Below are 21,753 nucleotides of genomic sequence, written 5' to 3'. Positions count from 1 at the left end.
CTTCCACATAGTGCTGGAAATCAGGAATTCGTTCCCTGTGGTCCTGGATTTAACCTGGATTTAAGTCTGAAGCCAGAGAGGGCTGGGATTTGGATCTCCCCCATCCTTCTGTGTTGTATTTGGGATCAGTCCGGAGGTTTTTCCCTGGATAAAGAAGCATTCCTGTTCCCAGATCATCTGCGTGCACGGGGATGCAGGACACGGCAGTACCGCAGGCCGGAGCTTTATTGCTGGAGCTGCTCCATTCCGGCTCACTCCCACTTTTCCCACTTCCACATGTGCCCCCAGACCCTCTGGCTCCACCCTCGGGCCACCAGCCTCATCCCTCTGCGTGCCCAGGAGTCCCGAGCCCCGGGATGGCCCCGGAATGTGTCCCAGGAGGTTCCGGAATGTCCTCCCGCGGCAGAGCTGCCACCTCAGTGCTCCTCGTCCTCCTCCTCTCGGGAGGGCTTCCGGTGGGAGAAGAATCCCAGCTGGAGGCAAGGGGAGAAGAGGAAGGGATTGGGGGAGTGGAAATGTCCTCCCTCGGGGGGACATTGACGCCTCCCCCTCGGGATGGCATCATGACCCTCTGAAGGCGACATTGTGACCCTCCCCCAGGGTGATATCATAGCCCTCCCAAGGTGATATCACGACCCGCCCCCCCCCCCCCTCCTCCCGGGTGGCATCACACCCCACCCAAAGCGGCATAATGACCCCCTCACCCTCCAGAGGCCAAGGCTGAGCAGCGCCAGGAGCAGGAGCCCCCCCAGGGCGCTGCCCCCCAGGATCCACAGGGACACGGGCACCCGCCTTCCCTGGAGCACTTCCAGCACCAGCTGCAGGAACACAGGGATTGGCAAGAGGAACAGAGAATTTGGGGGAGAAAATGAGGACTGGGGGAGAGGGGGGGAAACAGGGAATTTGGGGAGGAAAAATGAGGACGGGGGAAACAGAGAATTTGGGGGAGAAAACTGACTTGGCTGGAAAGAAGGAATTTCGGAGGAAAAGCCAAGGGTAAGAGGGGAAACAGGGATGGGGGTTAAAACAGGCATTGAGGGAGAACGGGGAATCTGGGGAGGAAAACAAGGATGGAGGGGGGAAAATGGGGAATTGGGGGCGTCCTACCTCCCTGCGCTGCGCCCCCTTCTCCAGCACCAACACGCCCCCCGCAACCCCTAGCCAGACACTGCTGACAATCCTCACACTCTGGAATTTCACCTGGATATGGGAAAAGGTGGGGGGGTCTGAGCCTCGTCCCCCACCCGGGATCCTCCTTGGAGCAGGGGGACTCCCTAATCCCCTGCGTGCCCCTGCTTTACTCACTCCGCTGAAGAAGCTGTCATGGAGAGTGCGGAGGAGCTGGACAGAGACTCCCCCGCCGCGCTCCAGCCTCCCCAAGCGGCAGCTCAGCTCCTGGCACCAGGTGTTGGAACAGTCCTGGGGGGCAAAAATTTGGGGGGGAGTTGTGGGGACCCCCCCGAACCCTCCAAATCCTCGGGGGGGGGGGGGGGAGGGAAGGAGGGGGGGAAGACACAACAATCCCTACCAGCCTGTCCACGTGCAGCAGGGCCTCAGGGGGCACCGGGACCACCTGTGTCCCCTCAGGGGGGGGTTGCAGCACACAAGTGGCCTGGGGAGGGAGAGAGGGAGTTCAAAGGGAGGGCGCAGGGACCGCCCTGGAACCCTCCTAAGTGTCCCCCATACTCACGTTGTCAGCCAGGACACGGGTGACAGACAGGATGGTGGCCTGGCGGTGGCCCAGTGCTGGTAGGGCCATATGCAGTGTGACGTTCTGGATGGGGTAGCACCCAAAATTCTGCACCTGGAAGGGCGCACGATGAGCCAGGGCTCCCCTGGGTGCCGCTCTCCGGGCCCCCATCATCTCACCTTGACCGTGGTGGCGAACTCGGGGCCGGAGCTGTGGGTGAAGGTGCCAAGGGGATGAACCTCGTAGCGATGCAGGTCGGTATTACTGGGGGGGGGGCACACAGGAGGGTCACATCGTGTGTGTCCCCCTCTGTGATCCCCCCGCTCTGCCTCATGTTCTCCCAGCCCCACCTGGACAGGAACAGGTCAGGCTCATAGAGGATGGGGACAGAAAGCGTGACGACGTTGTCCTCTGGTGTTGCCTCGGTGCTGTCACTGGACAGGGAGGACACTCGGGAGGATCCCCAGACTCCACCCACACTCCGGGGGTGGAGCCCCTCCCCCGAGGGTTCAGCGCTCCCCCCACACCCCTACCTGGTGGCCTGGAGCATGACTTCGGCATGGTCCAGAAGGACGGAGCAGCTGAACTCCAGCTCCAGGGTGAAGGACACCTGAGGGGGCTCAGACGGGTGTGGTGGGGGTTTGGGGGGGGGTCCCAAGGGGCTCATGGGGGTCTCAGGCGTCCTACCTTGGCCTGTGAGCGGAAGACGGGGTACCCGACACTGCAGTGCTGGCGGTGGCCCCCCAGGGCTGAGCACTCCAACTTCACCGTGCTGGGATCCTGCCAGGGGGACACGATGGGGGCCAGGACGTGGAGTTGGGGGACTTGGGGCACTGGGAGGTGGCAGCAATAGACCCCCACAGGGGGATACTGGGGGGGCCACAGCGGACCAGTGGAACCTGATCTCCCACCTAGGAGGGGTTGGGGACACGATGGACCCCCATGTCCCAAATGGAATGAGCTGGGGACATGGCGGACCCCCAGCTCCCACCTGGGAGACGTTGGGGACACAACATACACCGCTGTCCCACTTGAAATGGTTTTGGGGACCCAATGCACTCCAACCCATCCCACCTGGAATGGGTTGGGACAAGAATGACCTCGCGGTTCTCCAAAGACCTGGGTCTCCATCTTTGCCCTGGTGGGAGAGTTTGGAGGGGCTCCTCAGGAATTTGGGCCCACCCCCAGGCTGTACCTGGAGCACAAGACTGGAGAAGTGGAGGTTCCCGGGCAGGTGCAGGCACAGGCTGGCATTGTAGGCATTCTCCTTCTGGTTCTCCAGCTCCACCTCCACCAGCATCCGCCTCCGGCCCTTCCGCAGGATGTGGGGGCTCTGCCTGGAGGCCGGGGGGGTCACAGGGGATCCCAGGGACGCCATGAGGACACTGGGGGGACACTGGGGGTACCTGGAGCCCACAATGTCCGTGGTGGCCTTGAGCACCAAGTTGGTGACACACTCATCATCGTCCCCACAATCCTTGAAAAATGGGATCTGGAAGGAGCCAGGGGTGATCCCGGTGTCTGGGGATGATCCCAGTGTCCAGAGACACCCCTTCCAGTACCCACCAGTTTACGGATGGTGGTGGGAGATGCCTCATCCAGCACCGACCTCGCAGCTGCATCCAGGGCCCAGGTGAGGGTGAGGCTGAGGGGCCGCAGGTAATCTGAGGTGTCCTGCAGAATCAAGGGATCCCATCGGCCTCATTCCAGTCAGACCCTGGGAATGGGGGGCGGGAAGAACCCTCCCATGGGGCAGGGAGGAGTCCTGGGGCTGACCAGGACGTGGAAGGGGACGCGGACGCAGCTCTGCCTTCCCAGTGGGAACTCAATTCGGCGCTGGAGCAGCCGGCGGGCGCCCGAGTCAAAGGCAGCACGGGATCCTGGGATCCGCTCCTCCAGGGATACGTTGTACCGGAGATCTGGGGGATAAGGGAGCGGGTCAGGGACCAAGACACCTGTGGGAGTGGGTGCACCCCACCCCAGGATGCTCCAGTGGGACTCCAGGGAGGTCCTGGGATGCTCCAGGGACACGCTGGGCTGCACCAGTGAGGCTCCAGGGAAGGTTCAGATGCTCCAGGATGTTGTGGTGTGCTCCAGTGGAGCTCCAGGGATATGAGTGCTCTGTTGATATTCAAGGCACACTGCAGGATGCTCCTGGGAGATTCCACGGCCACCCTGGGATGCTCCAGGGGTGGTCCAGGATCACCATATATACAGTCTGGAAAGATTAAGGGAATGCCCGTGGGACACTCCAGGGACATCGCGATCCTGCAGCAACACCCTGGGATGATCCAGGGCCCTCAGGATGCTCCAGAGATGCTCCAGGAATTCTCCAGGACACCCTGAGACACTCCAGGAATGTTCCAGGGACACTCTGGGACACTCCTGGAATGTTCCTGGAATGCTCCCAGGTTCTCTAAGGATCCCACCCTGGGATTCTCTGGGGACAGCCAGGGATGCTCTGGTAATACCCTGGGATGTTCCAAGGATGCTCCGGGACCCTTTGGGATGCTGCTGGGATGCTCCAGGGACAGCCGGGGATGCTCCAAGAATGCTCCAAGGACCCTGCGGTCTGCCATTGCCAACACTCACCGATATCCATGTCCACGGGGTTCTGTGTGCGTGTCTCGGCACGGAAGCAGATCCGGGCCCGGAGGCAGACAGCGCTGGAGCCGCTGCGCTGGCAGTTCCGTCGTGTGACACTGACAGCCGCCGGCTCCACAGACATCCACGCGGACACCTGCACGATCCAGCGGGACCTGAGGGACACAGTCACACCTGAAATCTCATCGGGATCATGTGGGGACAGGGACATCCACCCTGCCCTACCCTGGATCTTGTCACAGGGGAAACTGAGGCATGGAGAGCCCTGGGAGGATCCCGGGAGCATCCCAGGTTCCCACAAGAGGAAACTGAGGCAGGGAGTGCCTGTCCCCCCGAATGTCCCCATAACCCACATGTCACTATTCCCGGCGTGTCCCTGTCCCCGGGGTGCCCCCATCCCCCCATCTCCCTGTTACGGATGTGTCCCTGTCCCCCGCAAGTCCCTGTTCCCTGGGATGTCCCTGCCCCCCCCGGGATGTTTCTGTCCTTCTCCATGTCCTTATTCCCGGGGTATCCCTGTGGCCGGGGTGTCCCTGTCCCCGACCCCCTGACCCCTACTCACCGCAGCACTACAGCCGCACCCTGCGCCCCCACGGCCACGTCCACCAGCCCGTCCCCGTCCATGTCCACCCGTCCGTCCACGCTGATCCCGAAATACCGGAGGCTCCACCCCAGCGCCGCCGCCTCGATGCGCTGGGAACCAGCGTTGTGGCATCGCCACTGGCTCGTACAGGGTTGTGCTCACCGCAACCGTGGCACCCAGCCCCTCCCAGCGCTCCCAGCGCCGTCTCACCTGCTTGTACTGGGGCAGGAGGGTGCCCGGGGCGCCGTGGAACACGTAGAGAGCCCCGCGGTGCCCGTCCTCCAGCGGAGCTCCCACCACGGCTCCAGTCAGCCCGTCCTGGCTCAGGTTCGGCACCGCGCCCAGGGCGGAGCCGAATCTGGAATCCTGCGGCCTCGGCTCGGGGTGCAGCGACCCCGCGGGGATCAGGCGGTCCTGGGAGGTGCGGAGGGGCCCTCGGTACCCCCACGGGATAGGCACCCCCTCAATCCCACTGTGTTCCCCCGACCCCCTCAAATCCCCTCAGTCCCTTGCATCCCTCCAATCCCTCAGCATCCCGCTGATCCTCCCAATCCCCTGCCCGCAGAGCACCCCGATCCCTCTGTCTACCCCTGCTCCCTGCCCCTCTCACCTGCCCCCTACCCAGCCCTTCACCTGCCCCATACCGTGTAGCTACCTCCCCACTCGACCCCTCCAGGCCCACACCTGCCCTCTCACCTGCCCCACACGGTACACATAGACCCTCCCCGTCTCCCTGCTCTGGCCCCCCAGGTAGGTGGGTGCTGCCACCAGCAGAAGGTCACTGTCCCCATCTCCCTCCAGGTCCAGGGCCAAGACCTCGCTGCCGAAGTAGGAGCCGATCTGGGGATGCAGGGGGCTGTGAGGCTGAGAGGGGGTGGGGGGCCCAAACTCCCCCCAAAGACCCTCAAGGCCCCCAGCCGCCCCCCACCTGCTCCCCCATTAGTGCCTGGGCCACCGTCACGGTCCCTGTGGGGTCCAGCTGGAAGAGGACAACTTTGCCCTTGTGCTGGAATCGAGGGGCTCCAGCCACAAACAAGCGCTGCCCCCCCGGGAGCTGCAGCGAGGACACGGAGTACCCTGGGGGGGGAAGCAGGGTCAGCGAGGGGGACAGCCCTGGGGAGACAGGGTCCCCAGTGTGTTCCTGGGGCACTCCAAATATACAGGACATGGAGCACCCCTGGGACATGGAGCATTTCTGGATCACCAAGCATCCCAAATATCCATCACATGGAGCATCCCCACTTCATCCCTGATCTCCAGGACATGAAACATCCGATTCATCTCAAATCCCAAGGATATGGAGTATGCCTGGCTCACCTCACATCCCTCGGGACACCCTCATCCCTTGGGATCCCCCATACCCAGATATGCTGCATGGTTCTTCAGCTCCAGGGGGAATTCCTCCTGAAACGCTTCGCGGGGTGGGACAATGCGTCCACGCTGGCTCTCCTCCAGCACACCGCCCTCCCAGTCATAGGCTCCCACCATTCCAAAGAGGATCCCATCCTGCCAGGATGGGTGGGACATGTCACCCTGGGGACACCACAATGCCTCCGTGTCCCCGACCCCCACCGATGTCACTCTCCCATCCCAGGACACTCAGCAGGGCTGGGATGGGCTGAGGATTATTTTCCACCTTTCCCAGTGGGATCACCTCGAGGCGATGGATGGAGAAGCCGATCTGGGACATTTCCAGCTCAAAGGCGCTCTCGTTGTCTCCATGGGTGCCTGACCGGGGCAGGAAAGACACTCTGTTCCTCCAGCTGTGCTTCCAGCTGGAATTCCCAGCCCTTCCCAGGATCCCAGCCTCAAGCCGGCACCTTCCAGGCTGAAGATCCGATCTCCCAGAGCATCCACAATGTCACTGAGGGCAGCCTCATCTGTGACATTGAAGAAATACTTCTCATCGGGGTCGCTGGCGATGGACTTGATCTCCCGGATGAAATCCTCGGGATCCTGCTGCCGACGCAGGTAGTGCCCCAGGACCTAAGGGAGGGACAGGGGTCAGCAGGAGCCCGCCCCGGGGTTAAGGGGAATGCAGGGGTGCGGCTCGGTGGGAGGGGCCTCACAGCGATGGCGTAGCGGGTGACATTGTGCCGGTCACACTCCGCCAGCGCCGCCGGCAGCTCGTCCCCATCGTGGGACTCTCCGTCCGTCACCACCAGCAGCAGCCGCGTGGCCCCCGGGCGCCCGCCTTGCGCCGGGCTGAAGGACTCTGTGCTGCAGGAATGTGGCTGGCAGAATGAGCCCCTCTTCCATCCCCATCCTAATACTCTTCTCAATCCTGACTCTGCTCCCAACCCTGATCCAGATCCCAGTCCCGATCCTGAGCCCAATAACAACCCCAACCCCAGTCCAAATCCTGACTTGATCCCAAGCCTGATACCAATTCCAATACTGATCCTTATTCAAATCCTGATCGCAACCTAGACCCTAATCCCAATTCTGATCCCAATCCCAGCCCCACTCCCTCTCCCAATCCCAATCCTGATCTCAATCCTGACGTCAGTCCTGTCCCCAATCCCGCCCCCCATTCCCAATCCCGCTCGCATTCCCATTCCAGAGCCCACCATGCCTGCCGGATGGCCATGGCCGTGCGTGTCTCCCTCCCCTCCTGACGCGTCAGGTTCCGGGCGGCCTCAAGCAGGCGCTGGGCCGTGGGGTGCTGCCCCAGTGCCCACTCCTGCACCAGCCGCTCCCCATACTGCAGCACCCCCACCTGAAACAGGGAGAGTCAGAGCCAGAGGGAGCCCCAAATCCACAGGGACATCCCTCAAATCCCCAGAGTGCTGCCCCGGCATCTGCTCCTGCACCACCCACTCCCTGTATGGCAGCCTACCTCACATTTCAAACGGGGGGAAACCTGAGCCAAGGATCCCCCCAAATCCACAGGGAGCTCCCCCAAATCCCACGGGAACCCCTAATCCCTGGAAAAGGGCACTTTTGGCCCCTCCAAAGCCGTCTCCAGCCGGCATAGTCCTGGGGACAATGACGTCGCCCCAGGGTGGCATCTGCACAGGGGTGGCATCACCCCGGGACAATGGCATCACCTTGGGGAAAATGGTATCACTTTAGGGGTAGCACCATCCCGGGGGTGGCATCACCCTGGGATAACGGCATCACCCCAGGGACAGTAACATCACTCCAAGGCTGGCATCACCCCAGGGGCAACAGCATTGCCCTGGAGACAATCATCTTGCCCTGGAGACACTATCCCAGCCTTGGGGACACCGTGGTGGCCAAGGTACCACGCCCTGACCTGGGTCTGCCCAGGACCAATGAAGAAGCGTCCCAGGATGTTCCCAAGGAATGCCTGCACCTCCTCCCAGGGGTAGATGCTGTTGGAGCCGTCCAGAACCAGGATGATGTCCATGTAGGTGGAACAGCCTGGCAGGGAACACGGTGACACCAGGATGGCACATCTGAGTACATCCCAGTACGTCCCACCCTACTCACGCTGTGCTGTGGGTGCAATGGTTCCCACAAGCTGGAGCTCCTCATTGAGTTGGACACAGCGGCCAGAGCTGAACACAGAGGTGCCACATTCCTGGGACCAAAGTGGGGCGCATGCCTTGGGGGGTGACATGAGGACACAACAGTGGGTGATGTCCATCTCCCTCTTCCATCCCCTGCCATGCCTCAGTTTTCCTCTGTGGACGCTCTTCTTACCACAAATTCACCATCCTTGGAGTCCACCAGCGTCATCCCAAGGTGTCCAGCGCTGCTGCGGAGCCACGGAGCCACGGCCCCTTGAGGACATGGGGACAGAAGCAAGGTGAGCACCGTGGGGCCCCCAGGCTTCACCGGTCACAGCCACCCCCCCCCCGGTACCGAGGCTGGCTTTGGCACAGGAAGAGTTTTGGAGTCCCACGCTGCACTTGTAGATGTCACCTTGACCATTCCCATCCCACGGGGCTCCCACCAGCAGCCTGGAGGGACAAGGAGGGGACACAGAGAGGGACACGTAGTGGACACCGGGGATGTCATCACCCCCGCCCTACTCCAAGCCAGCCGCCACGTTTTGGGGGCACCGTGCCAGGCCCTGCCGCCCACACCGTGGCACCGAGGCCGCTTCCGTCTGTCTGTCCAGCCGTCTGGCCACAGCCTCCTGCTGCTCTGGCCCCTGCCCTTCTGTGCTTCTCCTTCTCAACCTCAATCTCCTCCCTCCCTGCCTCAGTTCCTCCTTCCCAAACTCACTTCTCCTGCTTCCCACCTCAGTTTTGTCTTCACACCTCAGTTTGCCCCTCCCTTCTCCCCTTTTTTGACTCAGTTTCCCCCACCCACCCTCAGTTTCCCTCCTCCCCTTCTCAGTTCCCTCTTTCCCATCTCACTGCCCCCTTCCTGTTTCTCCTTTCCTACCCCACTTTCCCCTTTCCTACCTCACTTTCCCCTTACCTACCTCATTTTCCCCCTCCCTGCTTCAGCTTCCCTTTCCCCACCCTCCTTCTCCCCTTCCCACCTCAATCTCCCCTTTCCTGCCTCACTTTCCCCTTCTCTCCCATCTCCCCCGGGTCCCCTCGGGTATCACTCACCACTTGTTCCCATCGCCCCCCCACTGCAGCACCCGGTACCCAAACTGGGACTCGGGGGACCCCTGGAAGACCCGCGGCTGCCCCACGTCGATGTTGAATCCCTCACAGAGTCCTGGGGAAGTGACGGAGGGTCCTGAGGGTGGGGAGGGCAACCCGCACCCATCCAACGGCACCCGGGAGGGGGATTGGGGTGCCCGGCGCCCCACTGGGGGGGGAGGAAACTGCGGGGAAGAGGGGAGGCACCCCATGGAGAACCCCCAGCACCCCAAACACATCTCTGCCACCCAAATTAAGTCCCTAGCCCCGACCCGAAGCCCCGCGGTGCCCAGCGCTGCCCACGTGCCTCAGTTTCCACTGCGGCGGGGAGCGTGGGGGGGCCCCAATGGGTCGCAGACAGGCGGGGGGGGGGTTAACCGGCCCCGACCCCCCCGGGGGAAGGGCGGGGGGGGGGGGGGTAGAAATGCGCTTTTTTGTCTTTAAAAAAAAAAAAAAAGAAGAAAAAAGATTTTCCATTAAAGCCGGGTTTCAGCTCCTCTTACGGGCTCCCCTTCCCACCCTCACCCCAAATCCAAGGAGATTTAGGGGTCTTCTCCCTCTAAAAAAGCTCCAAAATATATTGGGCGGGGGCAATGACCAAAACCGGCCTGGTTTACCCCAACCTTTCCCCCCCCCCCAGACATTCAGCGAGGGGGGGAACCACGCGTGGCTGCACTCGGATTAATGAGTACCCGGCTCCGCACCCTTCCTCCTTCTCCAACAGTCCCAAAACACCCCGAAATTGCCCAAAAACAGGGGACTGGGGGAGGGGAGGGGGGGGGGCTGTTACCTGGGAGCAGGAAGAGCGCCAGAAGCATCCCCCGGCTCTCCGTGCCCCACATCGCCGTGCTGCAGCTCAAAGGTGACTCTGGCTCCAGCCGGGACAAAATCCCGGGGTTTTTCCCTTTTTTTTCCCTCTTTTTTTCAGTATATTTTCCCTCCTCCTTCATCTTCAATTGGCTGCTAAAAATAAATGTGGTTTTGGAGGGGGGGTGGGGGGCAAAGAGTTCGGGAAAAAAAACAGGCGAGGTGGCACAAACAGGAAAAAGGGGAGCGGGAAGAAGGGAGGAGGTGGGTGCAGGATTTTGTGGGGGGCGCCGGGCGTTCCGGGGGTGCTGGAAGGGGATTTTTCACTTTTCCTGGCAAAATGGGGTGGGAAAAGCGTGTGTCTCCCCCAGGGACCAAACCACACAGAGGTGGCAGTGGCACTTGGATCTTCCCCGTGGGGACCGTCAGGAGGGGGATTGGAATAAGGGGTCTTTGGAGTCCCCGTTGGGCTCTGGGTGGGGTTTGGTTTGGGCTTGGGTGGATTTTGTGTGGATTTAGGTGGATTTTGGATTGCCACGTCCTCCGGGTGACACTGCCACCTCCCGGACTGAGATTTTGAGTGGGTTCGGGAGGAAAAAAAAAAAAAAATAAATAAATAAAAAAGAAAAAGGAAAAAATTCAAACTCTGCGATTTAGGACAGAGGCAAACTTGTGCTGCCAGCGGCTGTGGGATGGGCTGGAAATTTCGGGGAAAAAAATAAGGAATGAGGAGAAAAACAGACAAACAGCGACTGTGCAGCCCCAGCTGTGGCCACGGACGGCCCCGCCCAGGTAGGGCCCCACCGGCATAGGTAGGGCCCGCCCAGATCACAGGGGAAACTGGGGCACAGGGGGAGCCTCCTCCCACTCCAGATTCTTTCTCCTTCCCAATGCCCAAACGCCACTGGACAACCCAAATCTCCCTCCAAAAACCCTCTGCCGCACCTTACACACCACAACTTCCCCCCCCAAACCTCCCCGGGGCAGCCCCTGGGGTGCAGAAAGTTGGAGTCCGGGCTCAGCCGGGGCAGGAACAGCAACGCCGGAGAGACAGGATGGGAATGGGATGGGGCAGGGAAGGGACTGGGTATCCCCTCTGCCCACCCTTTGACCCCAGGGAAAAATAGGGATGTCCCCTACCTCCCAGCTCCAGGGCTTCTCCAAAGTCCCCTGAAACCACGGGAGGGTCCCAGCCCAGTGCCCCCAGTTCAGCCCAGTACTCCCAGTCCAGCATTCTCAGCCTATCCCAGTGCCCCCAATCCAGCATTCCTGCACCTGGGATGGGGTAACCTTGGATGTACAGACAGATGGGAAATGAGGTGCTGGAGAGCAGCTGCAGGAAGGGCCCTGGGGTTGCTCGTCAGTGGCCAGTTGGGTCTGAACCAGAAGTGTCCTGGCAGCCAGGAGGGACATCCATGTCCTGGGGGCCAGCAGGCAGGGATCCAGAGGGGACTGACCTGCTCTGCTCTAGGCTGGGGCAGCCTCACCCCCAATCCTGGGGGTAGTTTTGGGCACCGCAACATAAAAAAACCATTAAATTACTGGACAGTGTCCAAAGGAACGACACAAGGATGGGGAAGGGTCTGGAGGGGCCACACAAAGAGTGGCTGAGGGCACTTGTGTTGTTTCAGCCTGGAGGAGACTGAGGGGAGACTTTGGGAATCTGCAGCTCTGATCTCTGCCCCCTGTGACCAGGGACAGGACCCGAGGGAACAGCTGAACAGGCTCCCCAGGGAATGATCACAGCCCCAAGAGCTCCAGAAGTGTTTGGACAACACTCTCAGGGTGGGATTGTTGTGCTGTCTGTGCAGGGCCAGGAGCTGGACTCAGTGATCCTAGTGGGTCCCTTCCAGCTCGGGATATTCTGTGACTGTATGATTCCCAGACCACCCCAGTGTCCTGCATTTCCCCAAATCTCAAGACACAGGGACTGGAGGCTGCTGCACTTTAATAATTAAATTAATTAATTAATTACACTGACACTGTGGGATCCCCTGGAACACTTCCCGCCCATCCCAATTCCCACAGGGATATACACTGCTCCAAAGCCTTTAATGCCTGGTTTTCCCAGGAAGAAGCCTTTGGCACAGCCCAGATGGGCCCAGGAGTGCACGGTGTTTTGGTATGGAGCTCCCAAAAAATCTTCAAGAGGATATTCCTGCTCTCCCAGGGACAGATACAAGGATAATCTGCCTCTGGAATTAAATAATTCCCAGCTCCCAGTGTGTCCCGGCGTCCAGGGCTTAGTAATAGACATCAGAGCTGGGCTGGGGCCACACACAATCCAGTGTCACAGAATCCAGGGAAAAAGGGAATTCAGTGAGGCAGCAGCGCCAGGAATACTGGGTGCAGGGAATCCCGACAGAGAACCAGCCACACTCTGATTTATCCCAAAAAACGCCACTGAACAGGGTATCTGGGCAGGGAAGTGCAGCCGAGGTGGATCTGTGTGGTTCTGGGCAGAGGAAGGGAGGTGGATCTGCTGGGAAGCACTCAGGATGCCAAGTCCCCTCCGTGTTCTCCGACGGAGAAAAATCCATATGGGAATGCTGGGAGTAATCCTTCAGCTTGGTGCAACTCAGTCCGGTCACTTCTTTCCCCCAGGCTTTCAGGGAGGGTTCAGGAGGGCAAATTCCTGCCGAAATCTTCCGTCAAAGCCATGGATTTATCCCTGACACCCACTCTTCCCATTCCCCTCTCCCTGCACTCGGATTTCTTCTAAGGCAGGAAAATTGTCCAAACGATTTGCAGTTGGATACACTATCCGGCACTGGAACCATCGCAACGCCGTGGCTTCACATCCACCCCACCACCCCAAAAACCGTGAGAAGCCCCCAGCGATCCACATTTTTCAGCCCCAAATATTCCCGCTAGTCGGCTCCATGTTAAAGGTGCTTCCCAGACAGAAAGGGGGAATGTTGAGCCTCTAAAATTGCTGGAAAAGTCAATGGGAAGAAACACATTTCGGGAGCTGATGTCGCTGTGGGATTCAACGTTGTATCCAATGCTGGAACCTTGTGGCTCCAAGGAGTCAGGAATGATGGGAATGGAATGAGCCAGTCAGCTCCGGAGGTGTCACAGCCCCTGGGATAAGCCCCCAGGATTCCCAAACATCCCAAGGAGGTTCCTGGGATAATTACGGCTTCAGTTTGAGCCAGGGATGGAGGATGGTGAGGATGGAGAGCACGGAGGAGGTGAGGCCACAGAATGCCACGATTCCTGGACTGCTCCGGCACAGCCCCAGCTTTTCCAGCGGGATCACCAGGTCACAGGCATTCCGGAGCAGGTCCAGCAGTAGTGGAGGGTTGTCCCGGAGCACCTGGAGCAGGAGCTGCAGCTGGAGCTGCAGGTGGAGCCGGAGACGCTGGATCCTGCCGTCAGCCTGGAGCTGGGGCCTGTTTTCTGGGCTCTTCCCGCGCTTCCTGGCCACCTCTGTGCGCTCCAGCAGCACCCGGATCTCGTAGGCGTCCCGGCTCAGGTTCACTACCAAAGCAAACAGGTAATACCTGGGAAAAACAGGGAACAGGGATGAGAGAGTGGGAAACCGCGGCAGCAGAAGCCTCTGGCCACTCCCAACAGCCACAGAAATGCCTGGGGGGGTGGAAAAGCCATGTTCAGCAGGCAGGAACCTGCTCTCCCATGGGGATTCCATTCCCTGCCCTCACTCAGGATTTCCATTGCCCAGTCTCCCTCAGAAAGCCTTTTCCTGACCTCCTTCAGAAATTCACTAGTTGCTCTCCCTGGATGAATTTCATTCCCTGCCTTCTCTTGAGGAGCTCATTGCCTACTCTCCTTCAGTAATTCCACCCCCTGTCCTCTCTTGGGAATTCCATTCCCTATTCTCCCCAGCGGAATCCCATTCTCTGCTCTCCCTCAGGAATCCTATTCCCCGCTCTCGCTTGGCAACCCCACCTCCCTGCTCTGCTCACCCGACAGACCTGAGGAGGCTTTTCCAACCTTCCTTTCACAAATGCCCCACCAAATCCAGACACCTCTCCCCACACACCTGAAGGACCTCTGGCTCCACTTGTCCGTGTCAAGGCCAGGCAGGATCCCAGTTTTCCCGGCCCACAGGACGTTGTCACAGGCCAGGAAGAGGGCGCGGTTCAGGTGGGACAGGGTGAGGCAGAAGCGCAGGACAGGGTCGGGTAGATGCAGCGAGCGCTGAGCCCCCCCCAGGGCCTCGGCCGAGCCCCCCAAGCGCAGCACTGCAGGAGGGGGACACGAGGGGGTCACCGAGAGTTTCCGGATCCCCAGAGCCGCCCTGTCCCCCCTCAAAACTGCCCTGACCCCCCCCACTCACGCTTGCGGCCCAGGCTCAGATGAGCCTCCAGGTGCTGGAGGCGGCTCAGGGTCCCGGAGCTGCCCCCGGAGCCGTTCCCGGCGCGGATCAGCGCGGCCCCAGCCAAGGCACAGGCGTACTGGGCGGCCCTGGGGACAACGAGAGAGTCAGGAGGGGGCAGGGGGCACTGGGGACATCACCCCGGCGCCTCGGACCCCCCTTCTCTGGGCTCTAAGGCATCCGTGACGGCCCACCCGCCGCCCCGGGACTTTGGGACCCCCGTGATCCCCCTCCCCGGGCTCTCCGTGATCCCCGCTGCTCCCGTGACCGCCCCCTCCGAACCTCCATGACCCCCTTGCCCCGCACCCCCCCCGTCTGCCCGCTGGGCCCCAGAAGCCGAGGTTGCACCTGAGGAGGCGCTCCCGGGCCTGGCTCTGGGCGCTGAAGCGCACCCAGGCCTCCATGGTGGCGCGGGGCCACACCGGGCCCGGTCCCGAGCGCGACCCCGGTCCCGAGCCCGGCTGAGCGTCACTTCCGGGAGCCGCCGCGGCTCGTTCCCATTGGCTGTGAGAGGATCCGCCCGCTCCTACCAAAACAGAGTCCAGGAATGGGCGACAGCCGCAATCTCCGCCTCTAAATCTGTGTCGAAGAGTTTGATTGGTTTCTTTTGTCATTAATTGCTCCTCCTGATCAACAAGAGTGTGACTGCCATCCCGTATCCCCATCTCTGCTCTTTTGTGCTTCCTGCATTTTGATTCGTTTGTTCCCGTGTCACCGTGACAAGCCCCGCAGCGCGATTGGACAACGGCCGCTAATCCCCGCCCCCTGACGGCCCCGCGACCACACACCGCTATTTGTGTCAGTGGGCGAGTGCGCCGCGCCCTGTCCCCGCCCCGCCAGCCGCGCACCGCGTTGTGATTGGCTCGCTGCTTCTCTCTGCTCCGCCCCCTCGCCGAACCGGCGCTTCTATTGGGCAGCTGGGCGCGGAGCGGCGCTGATTGACAGCGCGGCGCTGGGGAGGGAGCGCGGCTATGGAGGCGGTGCGGGCGCAGCGGCTGCAGCCCGGGGTGGGCGCGGGGCCCCGCGGGGCCCGGCCCGGCCTCACCGGAGCCCCTTCAGGGCTCGGACCGGCAGCGGGAACGGGGTCGGGGCTGGGGCCGGGGCTGGGGCTGCCGCCGCCGCCGCCCCCGCTGGGTCTGCAGGGGCCCCCCGCGCCCCCCGGGACCGGGGCCGGGGCCGGGGCCGTGCCCGGGCCGCCCGCGGTGCTGCGGGAGGCGGTGGAGGCCGTGGTGCGGAGCTTCGCCAAACACACGCAGGGCTACGGCCGCGGTGAGCGGGACCGGGGGCGAACAGGCGATGCCGACGGACGGCGGGGGGGGGGGGGAGGGGGGGGGGGGGAGGGGGGGGGGATAATATTTTCCCTTATTCCCTTTTTTCACTCTTCCTTATTTCCATGCCCCATTTCCTTCCTTCCTCACCCCCTTCTCCTTCCCCCCTTGCCGCTTTCCCTTCTTTCCGTGCCCCATTTCCACGCTGCCATGCCAATCCCGGGGGGTTCTGCCCGGCTGGTTCTCCCGGCTGTGTCCGGCAGTGAACGTGGTGGAGGCGCTGCAGGAATTCTGGCAGATGAAGCAATCGCGCGGGGCCGAGCTGCGCAACGGCGCCCTGGTACTCTACGAGATGGTCCCGGCCGCCAGCCCCCCCTACGTCTGCTATGTCACCCTGCCCGGGGGCAGCTGCTTCGGCAGCTTCCAGGTACGATCCCGACCCCGAGAATGCCTCGCCTGGCCCCCCACCGGAATCGTTTCCCAAATATCTCCTCCCTGCGCAGGCGTTCTCCTGCCGATTCCAGCCCCTGGGTCTGGCTCTAAACATCTTTAGTTCCAAGGAAATTTAATTGCAAGTTGCTCCTGGCCTGTAAATCCCTACCAGATCCCTATCTGGGAAGATTTGTCTGTGGATTGTGGTACTTTTTGTGTCCTTTATTCGCTATCCTGGTCACCTACACCTTAGTGCTGAAGTAGGAGATGGGATATCAGGGAAAACTGTTGGATTGGCTGGATCTGATCCTTTCTTCTCCCTCCCAGGATTCAATCCTTCCTTTTCCTTCCCAGGATTAGGCAGGGGGATAAACTGGCAGAGGAATATTCCTGTGCCAGGGCTCAGGATTTGTCCCAAAACCTCTTCTCCAGATGCCAAAAGACTCTGGAAATCAAATCAGAGCATTGGGTCATGGGGTCCTGGAATGGCTTGGGTTGGAGGGAACCTTAAACACCATCCAATTCCAACCCTGTGCTGTGGGCAGGGAACATGCCACTGGAGGAATCCATCCCTTTACCCCTCCTGGGAAAACTCCTGACCCAAATCCCTCACCAAAGAGATTAAAGTCCCAATGTCCCATCAAGTCCTGGCTGTGTTCCAGATTCCTTCCTGCCCTTCCTCTTGGCTGGGGAAATAGATCCAAAGGAAACAATTCCAGCAGCCACAGAGTCATCCCATCCCAAAATCCTGGTCTTCTTTGGGGGGAATTTGGGAATGGTTTGGGTTTGAGGTAATTAATTAATTGACAGTGCAATGGGAGGTTCTGAACCTCTTTTGATTCTGGGAGTGCAACTTCCTAATTCCACCCCCACTCAATTCCCATTCCTGGTGATCCACGGGCTGTCGGAATCCTGGGAATGTCCTGACGGTGGCTGTGTGTCCCCAGTTCTGTCCCACTAAGGCTGAGGCGCGCCGCAGCGCGGCCAAGATCGCGCTGATGAATTCCGTGTTCAACGAGCACCCTTCCCGCCGGATCACTGACGACTTCATCGAGAAGAGTGTCTCCGAGGCCCTGGCATCCTTCAACGTGAGGATGGGGATGAAAAATCCTGGGAAAAACCTCAAATCAGGGGATTAGAACTCCTTGGTGGGAGGGGGGGATTGATGGAGTATTAAGATTTTAAGTGTAGCTTAATTCCCATTCTTCTACTCTTTGTGCTGCATTCCAGGGTGGAATAACGAGGCTGAGGTGTGGATTTTCCTGGCCCTTCTGTGACTGGGTTGTCACATCCTAGTTTTCCTTAAAGCAAAGATTTTCCAGGAATTTTAGTTTCTATCACGGGGAGCTTTGCACTCTCATTTTCCTGCTCTGATTATGTCGGAGGGAATTCTTGCCATGCGGCCCACAGTGCTCTGTGGGCTCCAGGATGTTGTGAGAGCCTTGGAATCAGTGCAGGAAAAATCCTGTTCCCAGGGGATTCATTGCTCCAGGAGAGCCAAATGTATCCAGGTGCTGTCCCAAATTTGTCCAGGGAGTGCCAGAGTGGCCCATGCCATGCGGTCGCAGCTGGATTAGCTGGATAAGAGTGTGACACCTCAGCCTGTGCTGGCATCAGGCTCTCCTCTGGGAATTCCAGGAGTGGGGATAGTGTAGCGGGAGCAGGTCCGGTGGGAATGGCAGCTCCTGTCTGGAATGTCTCTGCAGGGCAATCGAGAGGAGGCGGATAATCCCAACACTGGGATCGGGGCCTTCCGCTTCATGCTGGAGTCCAACAAGGGAAAATCCATGCTGGAGTTCCAGGTACTGTTTCCAATTTTTGCAGCTACTGTTCCTGATCTACCCAGGTGCCATTCCTGATTTGGTTAAGGGATATTTGGGTTGATCTCCCAGCTGCATTTTTAGTCTTTTCTATGGAAAATGAACTCAGGGTTTCCTTCTGATTCTGGTCGGATTTGGGGTACTTCCAGGTGCAGCAAAGTCCTTGGGATTGGGTTTCTCAGTGTCAGGGAAATATCCCACTTTGATATTTCCAGGTGGCACCTCCAAATGTCGTAATTGCAGCAGTCCAGTTAATTAGTGGGATTCATCTCCCCCTGAAAACAGGGAAGCAAGAGCTCTCACAAGGAAAGTGGGAAGATCTTTCCCCCAAAGAGACTTTGATTTTGGAATTGGGAGTCAGTGGTGTCATGACACTGCCCCAAACCACAGGGATATCCTTGTATCCCATTGGAATGTGGGAATGTGGCTGGGAAGAACATCTGGACAATGGGAAGTCTGAGCTGCCAAGGGAAGGTGCTGGAACATGGATCAGGATTAGGAGAACAACTGGGAATGGAGAGTCCTCTGGGGTTTATTCCAGCCTTTCCAAAGAAACAGCTGGGAGCAGAGCCAGGGAAATCAAGTTTGGACCTCCCTGTCCATCGCAGGATGTTGTTCCAGTAGTTCCTTGGGATTCCTGAATCCTTTTAATCTCAACTTGGCCTTGGGTAGGGACTGGGAATGATTCTGGAGCACACATCACCAGAGCTGGATTTTCATTAGAGGAGAAATCTGGCCGTGACGCTGCTCCAGGGTTTGGATCCAGCTTTGGAATGTGGCTGTGTTTGGGATTCTGTACTTTTCCAACCCCTCTATTGGCTCCTTTCCCTGGTATGGGAATGCTCCGGGGCAGGAGGTGTTTATGTTCGGGGCCCTGTTTACAGATGGAGACTCTGGGATGGAGATTCCCAGCTCCATCTGGGTTTGGGAAGCCTGACAGGTCCCAGTTTTTAGGCAGAATTTGTGTGGCCTGGAGGGAGAAATCACTGGAAAACTGGAATTGTCCCTGGTGCTGCCGGTGGTTCAGCTTGGAGAGGAGAATCCCAGAATTCCCAGAACACAGGGAGCATTGGAGGCTCTGTCTCCATTGTAGTCCACATTAATCAGGGAATTTTGCCCCAGTGTCCTGGTGCTGGTGGTGCCTGCGGCTGAATCCATGTCCAGGGAAGCTGCCCCATCTCTGGAAGTGCTCCAGGCCGAGTTAGAAGGGGCTCAGAGCCACCCAGGCAGGTGTCCGGTGTCCCTCTTGGGCTCCATGTGACTCACAAGGTGCCTCCTGCCCCGCCCCACCCCATGATTCTGTGATCCCGGTCCTGTATCTGCTCTCATCCTGCCTCCCTCTTGCCATCCCAGGAGCTGATGACGGTTTTCCAGCTGTTGCACTGGAACGGGAGCCTGAAGGCCATGCGGGAGCGTCAGTGCTCGCGCCAGGTGAGTCCGGGACTGCTCAGGGGCCACCTCGATCCCGCTGCTCCTTCCCATTCCTAAGCTTCCCCCTGCATCCCATTCCCACCAGGAAGTCCTGGCTCACTATTCCCACCGTGCTCTGGACGATGACATCCGGAACCAGATGGCCCTGGACTGGGTGAACCGGGAGCAGAGCATTCCGGGTGCCCTTTCCCGGGAGCTGGCGGCCACAGAGCGGGAGCTGGATGAGGCCCGGCTGGCCGGGAAGGAGCTGCGATTCCATAAGGAGAAGAAGGACATCCTGCTGCTGGCGGCTGGCCAGCTGGGCTCGGCGCACTCCTCTGGCTGCTGAACCCCAGGATCCTGCCCCGGGATCCCTCCTGGTGCTCCTGACACCCTTTCCTGAATCCCGGCCCGTTTGCACATTTGAAAGAAATTTAGGGAAAAAGCTCCAGAATGGATTTTAGCAGTTTCATCCTGGTTTTTAGAGCTGCTCCTCAGTCTTCTCATTCCCTGGAGAATGTCTTATTCCTTTGAGAACCCCTTATTCCCTAGGGAAGTTTTTATTCCCTGGGAATTCCTCATTCCCTGCAGAATTTTTTCTGTCCCTTATTTTTGGGGTTCCAATCACAGTTTTTGTCCTCTCCGGACTCCATTGGTACTGGAGCAGGCGGGATTCCATGGAATCCAGTGTTTCCTCTGGAAAAGTCCTTTGGACCCAATGCCTGGCACCCCCTCTGTCCTATAGCAGAAAGGGATCAACTGAACCTCCTTGATGAGCTCCTTAATTAAATCTCAATGGATGCCAACGTGTGCAATATCCAAAGGGAGTGAAAACTGGGGTTTGGAGTTAAATCTGGGATCAGCCCACAGCATTCCAGTCCCAAGCACAGCACGATCTGCAGCTCCCCCTGGAATTGCCCTGTCTGTGACCAAACATCAGCATTGGCCTTTTCATGGAAGGTTGGAAAAGTCTTGGAGAGTTTGGGAATGAGGGAGGGATTTGCACTAATCATTCCCTCTTGTATCCATATGGAATTTAGACTATATTTAGCTTTCAAAACCTCTTTTATGACATGGAATTGTTCAAACAGCTCCAAGTTCCCCCAGGAAAATGTCCGTTTATCCATGGAAATTTCCATCTTACTCCCCTTTTCCCTAGCAGACTGGAAATACAAACTATAATCCCAAGACAGAATTCCTTCTTCACCCCAGCTTAGAGCTTTTCCCACTTCTTATCCTCTTAAACCCTTCAGATTCCAGTATTCTACCCTGCTTCTTCCCTCTGCCTGACCGCAGGATATTCCAGCAATAACCATTGTTTTAGGATAATATTGGAATAATTCCATTATCTGTAGGTACCCCACTTTTATATCCACATCCTAACGAGACTATGTTGGGGGTTTATATATTTTTTATACTTTCTATAACACTATTAACATTTGATGTCGCTGGAAATGGGATTTAAAAGGGATGAGGGGTTGTGGAGTGTCATTTTCCTGAAATATTGGAAAATTTGGATTTGGGAATAACGTGGAGTTAGTCCCGCAATTTATTCCCCTGATTCCGCACGTGAGGGAATCCCTGAAGCTCCTCCCAGCACTTCCAGTGGCGTCCTTAGGCTCCGGGTGAAGAGATCCGGGAGGATTTGGGGGTTTCTATCCCTGTGGAAGAAAAGAAAGAAAAATAAAAGGGAAGAAACCGGATATTCCATTGCTTGTGGGATTGGGGCGCCGATTTGGAGGCTCCAGATCCCCTTGGAAGGTGTAAAATGAACAAATTCAAGTTTTCTCAGTATGGAAAAAGTTGTGCTCCTTGTGGAGGCAGTGAAATTAACGGGAATCCGGCGGGATAGACACTGGTGTGGATTTTGTACAATAAAACCAGCGATTTTGCTTAACTTTGGTGCTCTTGCTCATTTTGTGGGGCCAGTCGTGCCCAAAAACCGCTCTGAGCCGCCTCTGCGGGGTTCAAAATCCCCGGGGACAAGAGAAGCATCCCGACCTTCTCAGTATGGCGGCAAGACGTCGTGACCCTCCCAGCATGTCTGAACGGGCGCTTCCGCCAGGCGCCCTCCCCAACATGGTGGCGCACGCGTTTCCGCCACACACCCTCCCCAATATGGCCGCGCCGGTACTTCCGCCACGCACCCTCCCCAACATGGCCGCGCCGGTGCTTCCGCCACACACCCTCCCCAATATGGCCGCGCCGGTACTTCCGCCACGCACCCTC

General features: G+C 59.0%; 3 protein-coding genes across 5 annotated transcripts; 1 reads left to right on the top strand and 2 right to left on the bottom strand.

Annotated features, from left to right (window-relative positions):
- Window positions 1-176: 176 nt before the first annotated feature.
- Window positions 177-10,384, bottom strand: ITGA10 (integrin subunit alpha 10). 3 transcript variants are annotated; one of them, XM_032093623.1, is made up of 30 exons: window positions 10,236-10,384; window positions 9,410-9,521; window positions 8,709-8,806; window positions 8,547-8,626; window positions 8,334-8,448; window positions 8,137-8,264; window positions 7,448-7,596; window positions 6,947-7,097; window positions 6,698-6,863; window positions 6,532-6,605; window positions 6,239-6,410; window positions 5,806-5,954; window positions 5,574-5,717; window positions 5,088-5,291; window positions 4,857-4,987; window positions 4,283-4,449; window positions 3,467-3,609; window positions 3,257-3,364; window positions 3,097-3,182; window positions 2,886-3,027; window positions 2,378-2,383; window positions 2,224-2,300; window positions 2,041-2,124; window positions 1,870-1,954; window positions 1,691-1,804; window positions 1,529-1,612; window positions 1,306-1,419; window positions 1,108-1,200; window positions 705-818; window positions 177-473 (listed from the first exon to the last, which is right to left on the bottom strand). In XM_032093623.1, the coding sequence occupies exons 1-30, from the start codon at window positions 10,285-10,287 to the stop codon at window positions 417-419; spliced, it is 3,399 nt and encodes a 1,132-aa protein (XP_031949514.1). In that variant the 5' UTR covers window positions 10,288-10,384; the 3' UTR covers window positions 177-416. The 3 variants fall into 3 exon arrangements, with proteins under 3 accessions (XP_031949514.1, XP_031949512.1, XP_031949513.1); XM_032093621.1 differs by having other exon boundaries at window positions 2,378-2,470; window positions 10,236-10,383; XM_032093622.1 differs by having other exon boundaries at window positions 2,378-2,470; window positions 6,239-6,383; window positions 10,236-10,382.
- A 1,799-nt stretch (window positions 10,385-12,183) lies between these two features.
- Window positions 12,184-15,085, bottom strand: PEX11B (peroxisomal biogenesis factor 11 beta). Its single transcript, XM_032093582.1, has 4 exons — window positions 14,943-15,085; window positions 14,556-14,683; window positions 14,259-14,460; window positions 12,184-13,758 (listed from the first exon to the last, which is right to left on the bottom strand). The coding sequence occupies exons 1-4, from the start codon at window positions 14,996-14,998 to the stop codon at window positions 13,389-13,391; spliced, it is 756 nt and encodes a 251-aa protein (XP_031949473.1). The 5' UTR covers window positions 14,999-15,085; the 3' UTR covers window positions 12,184-13,388.
- A 465-nt stretch (window positions 15,086-15,550) lies between these two features.
- LIX1L (limb and CNS expressed 1 like) lies at window positions 15,551-21,421 on the top strand. Its single transcript, XM_032093581.1, has 6 exons — window positions 15,551-15,863; window positions 16,126-16,289; window positions 17,242-17,382; window positions 18,001-18,096; window positions 19,468-19,545; window positions 19,631-21,421. Exons 1-6 carry the CDS (start codon window positions 15,566-15,568, stop codon window positions 19,871-19,873), a joined length of 1,020 nt encoding a protein of 339 aa, XP_031949472.1. The 5' UTR covers window positions 15,551-15,565; the 3' UTR covers window positions 19,874-21,421.
- The last annotated feature ends 332 nt before the right edge of the window (window positions 21,422-21,753 follow it).

The sequence above is a fragment of the Corvus moneduloides genome, chromosome 29, assembly GCF_009650955.1.
Source record: "Corvus moneduloides isolate bCorMon1 chromosome 29, bCorMon1.pri, whole genome shotgun sequence".
NCBI classification, from domain to species: Eukaryota; Metazoa; Chordata; class Aves; order Passeriformes; family Corvidae; genus Corvus; species Corvus moneduloides.
Note: the sequence above shows the minus strand (reverse complement) of the source record. Positions and strands in the feature narration are given on the sequence as shown.

What these genes read in the sequence shown, in the direction of transcription:
- PEX11B (XM_032093582.1), bottom strand. Translation starts at nt 14,998, where the DNA reads ATGGAGGCCTGGGTGCGCTTCAGCGCCCAGAGCCAGGCCCGGGAGCGC. An exon ending in TCTGAGCCTGGGCCGCAAGC is followed by an intron (nt 14,461 to 14,555) that starts GTGAGTGGGGGG and finishes CCCCTCCTGCAG; the next exon opens with TGCTGCGCTTGGGGGGCTCG. An exon ending in TGGAGCCAGAGGTCCTTCAG is followed by an intron (nt 13,759 to 14,258) that starts GTGTGTGGGGAG and finishes TGTTTTTCCCAG; the next exon opens with GTATTACCTGTTTGCTTTGG.
- LIX1L (XM_032093581.1), top strand. Translation starts at nt 15,566, where the DNA reads ATGGAGGCGGTGCGGGCGCAGCGGCTGCAGCCCGGGGTGGGCGCGGGG. An exon ending in GCTGCTTCGGCAGCTTCCAG is followed by an intron (nt 16,290 to 17,241) that starts GTACGATCCCGA and finishes GTGTGTCCCCAG; the next exon opens with TTCTGTCCCACTAAGGCTGA. An exon ending in AGGCCCTGGCATCCTTCAAC is followed by an intron (nt 17,383 to 18,000) that starts GTGAGGATGGGG and finishes ATGTCTCTGCAG; the next exon opens with GGCAATCGAGAGGAGGCGGA.
- ITGA10 (XM_032093621.1), bottom strand. Translation starts at nt 10,287, where the DNA reads ATGTGGGGCACGGAGAGCCGGGGGATGCTTCTGGCGCTCTTCCTGCTC. An exon ending in CATTGCACCCACAGCACAGC is followed by an intron (nt 8,265 to 8,333) that starts GTGAGTAGGGTG and finishes GTTCCCTGCCAG; the next exon opens with GCTGTTCCACCTACATGGAC. An exon ending in TCAGCCTTGGCCTCTGGAGG is followed by an intron (nt 474 to 704) that starts GTGAGGGGGTCA and finishes CCTTGCCTCCAG; the next exon opens with CTGGGATTCTTCTCCCACCG.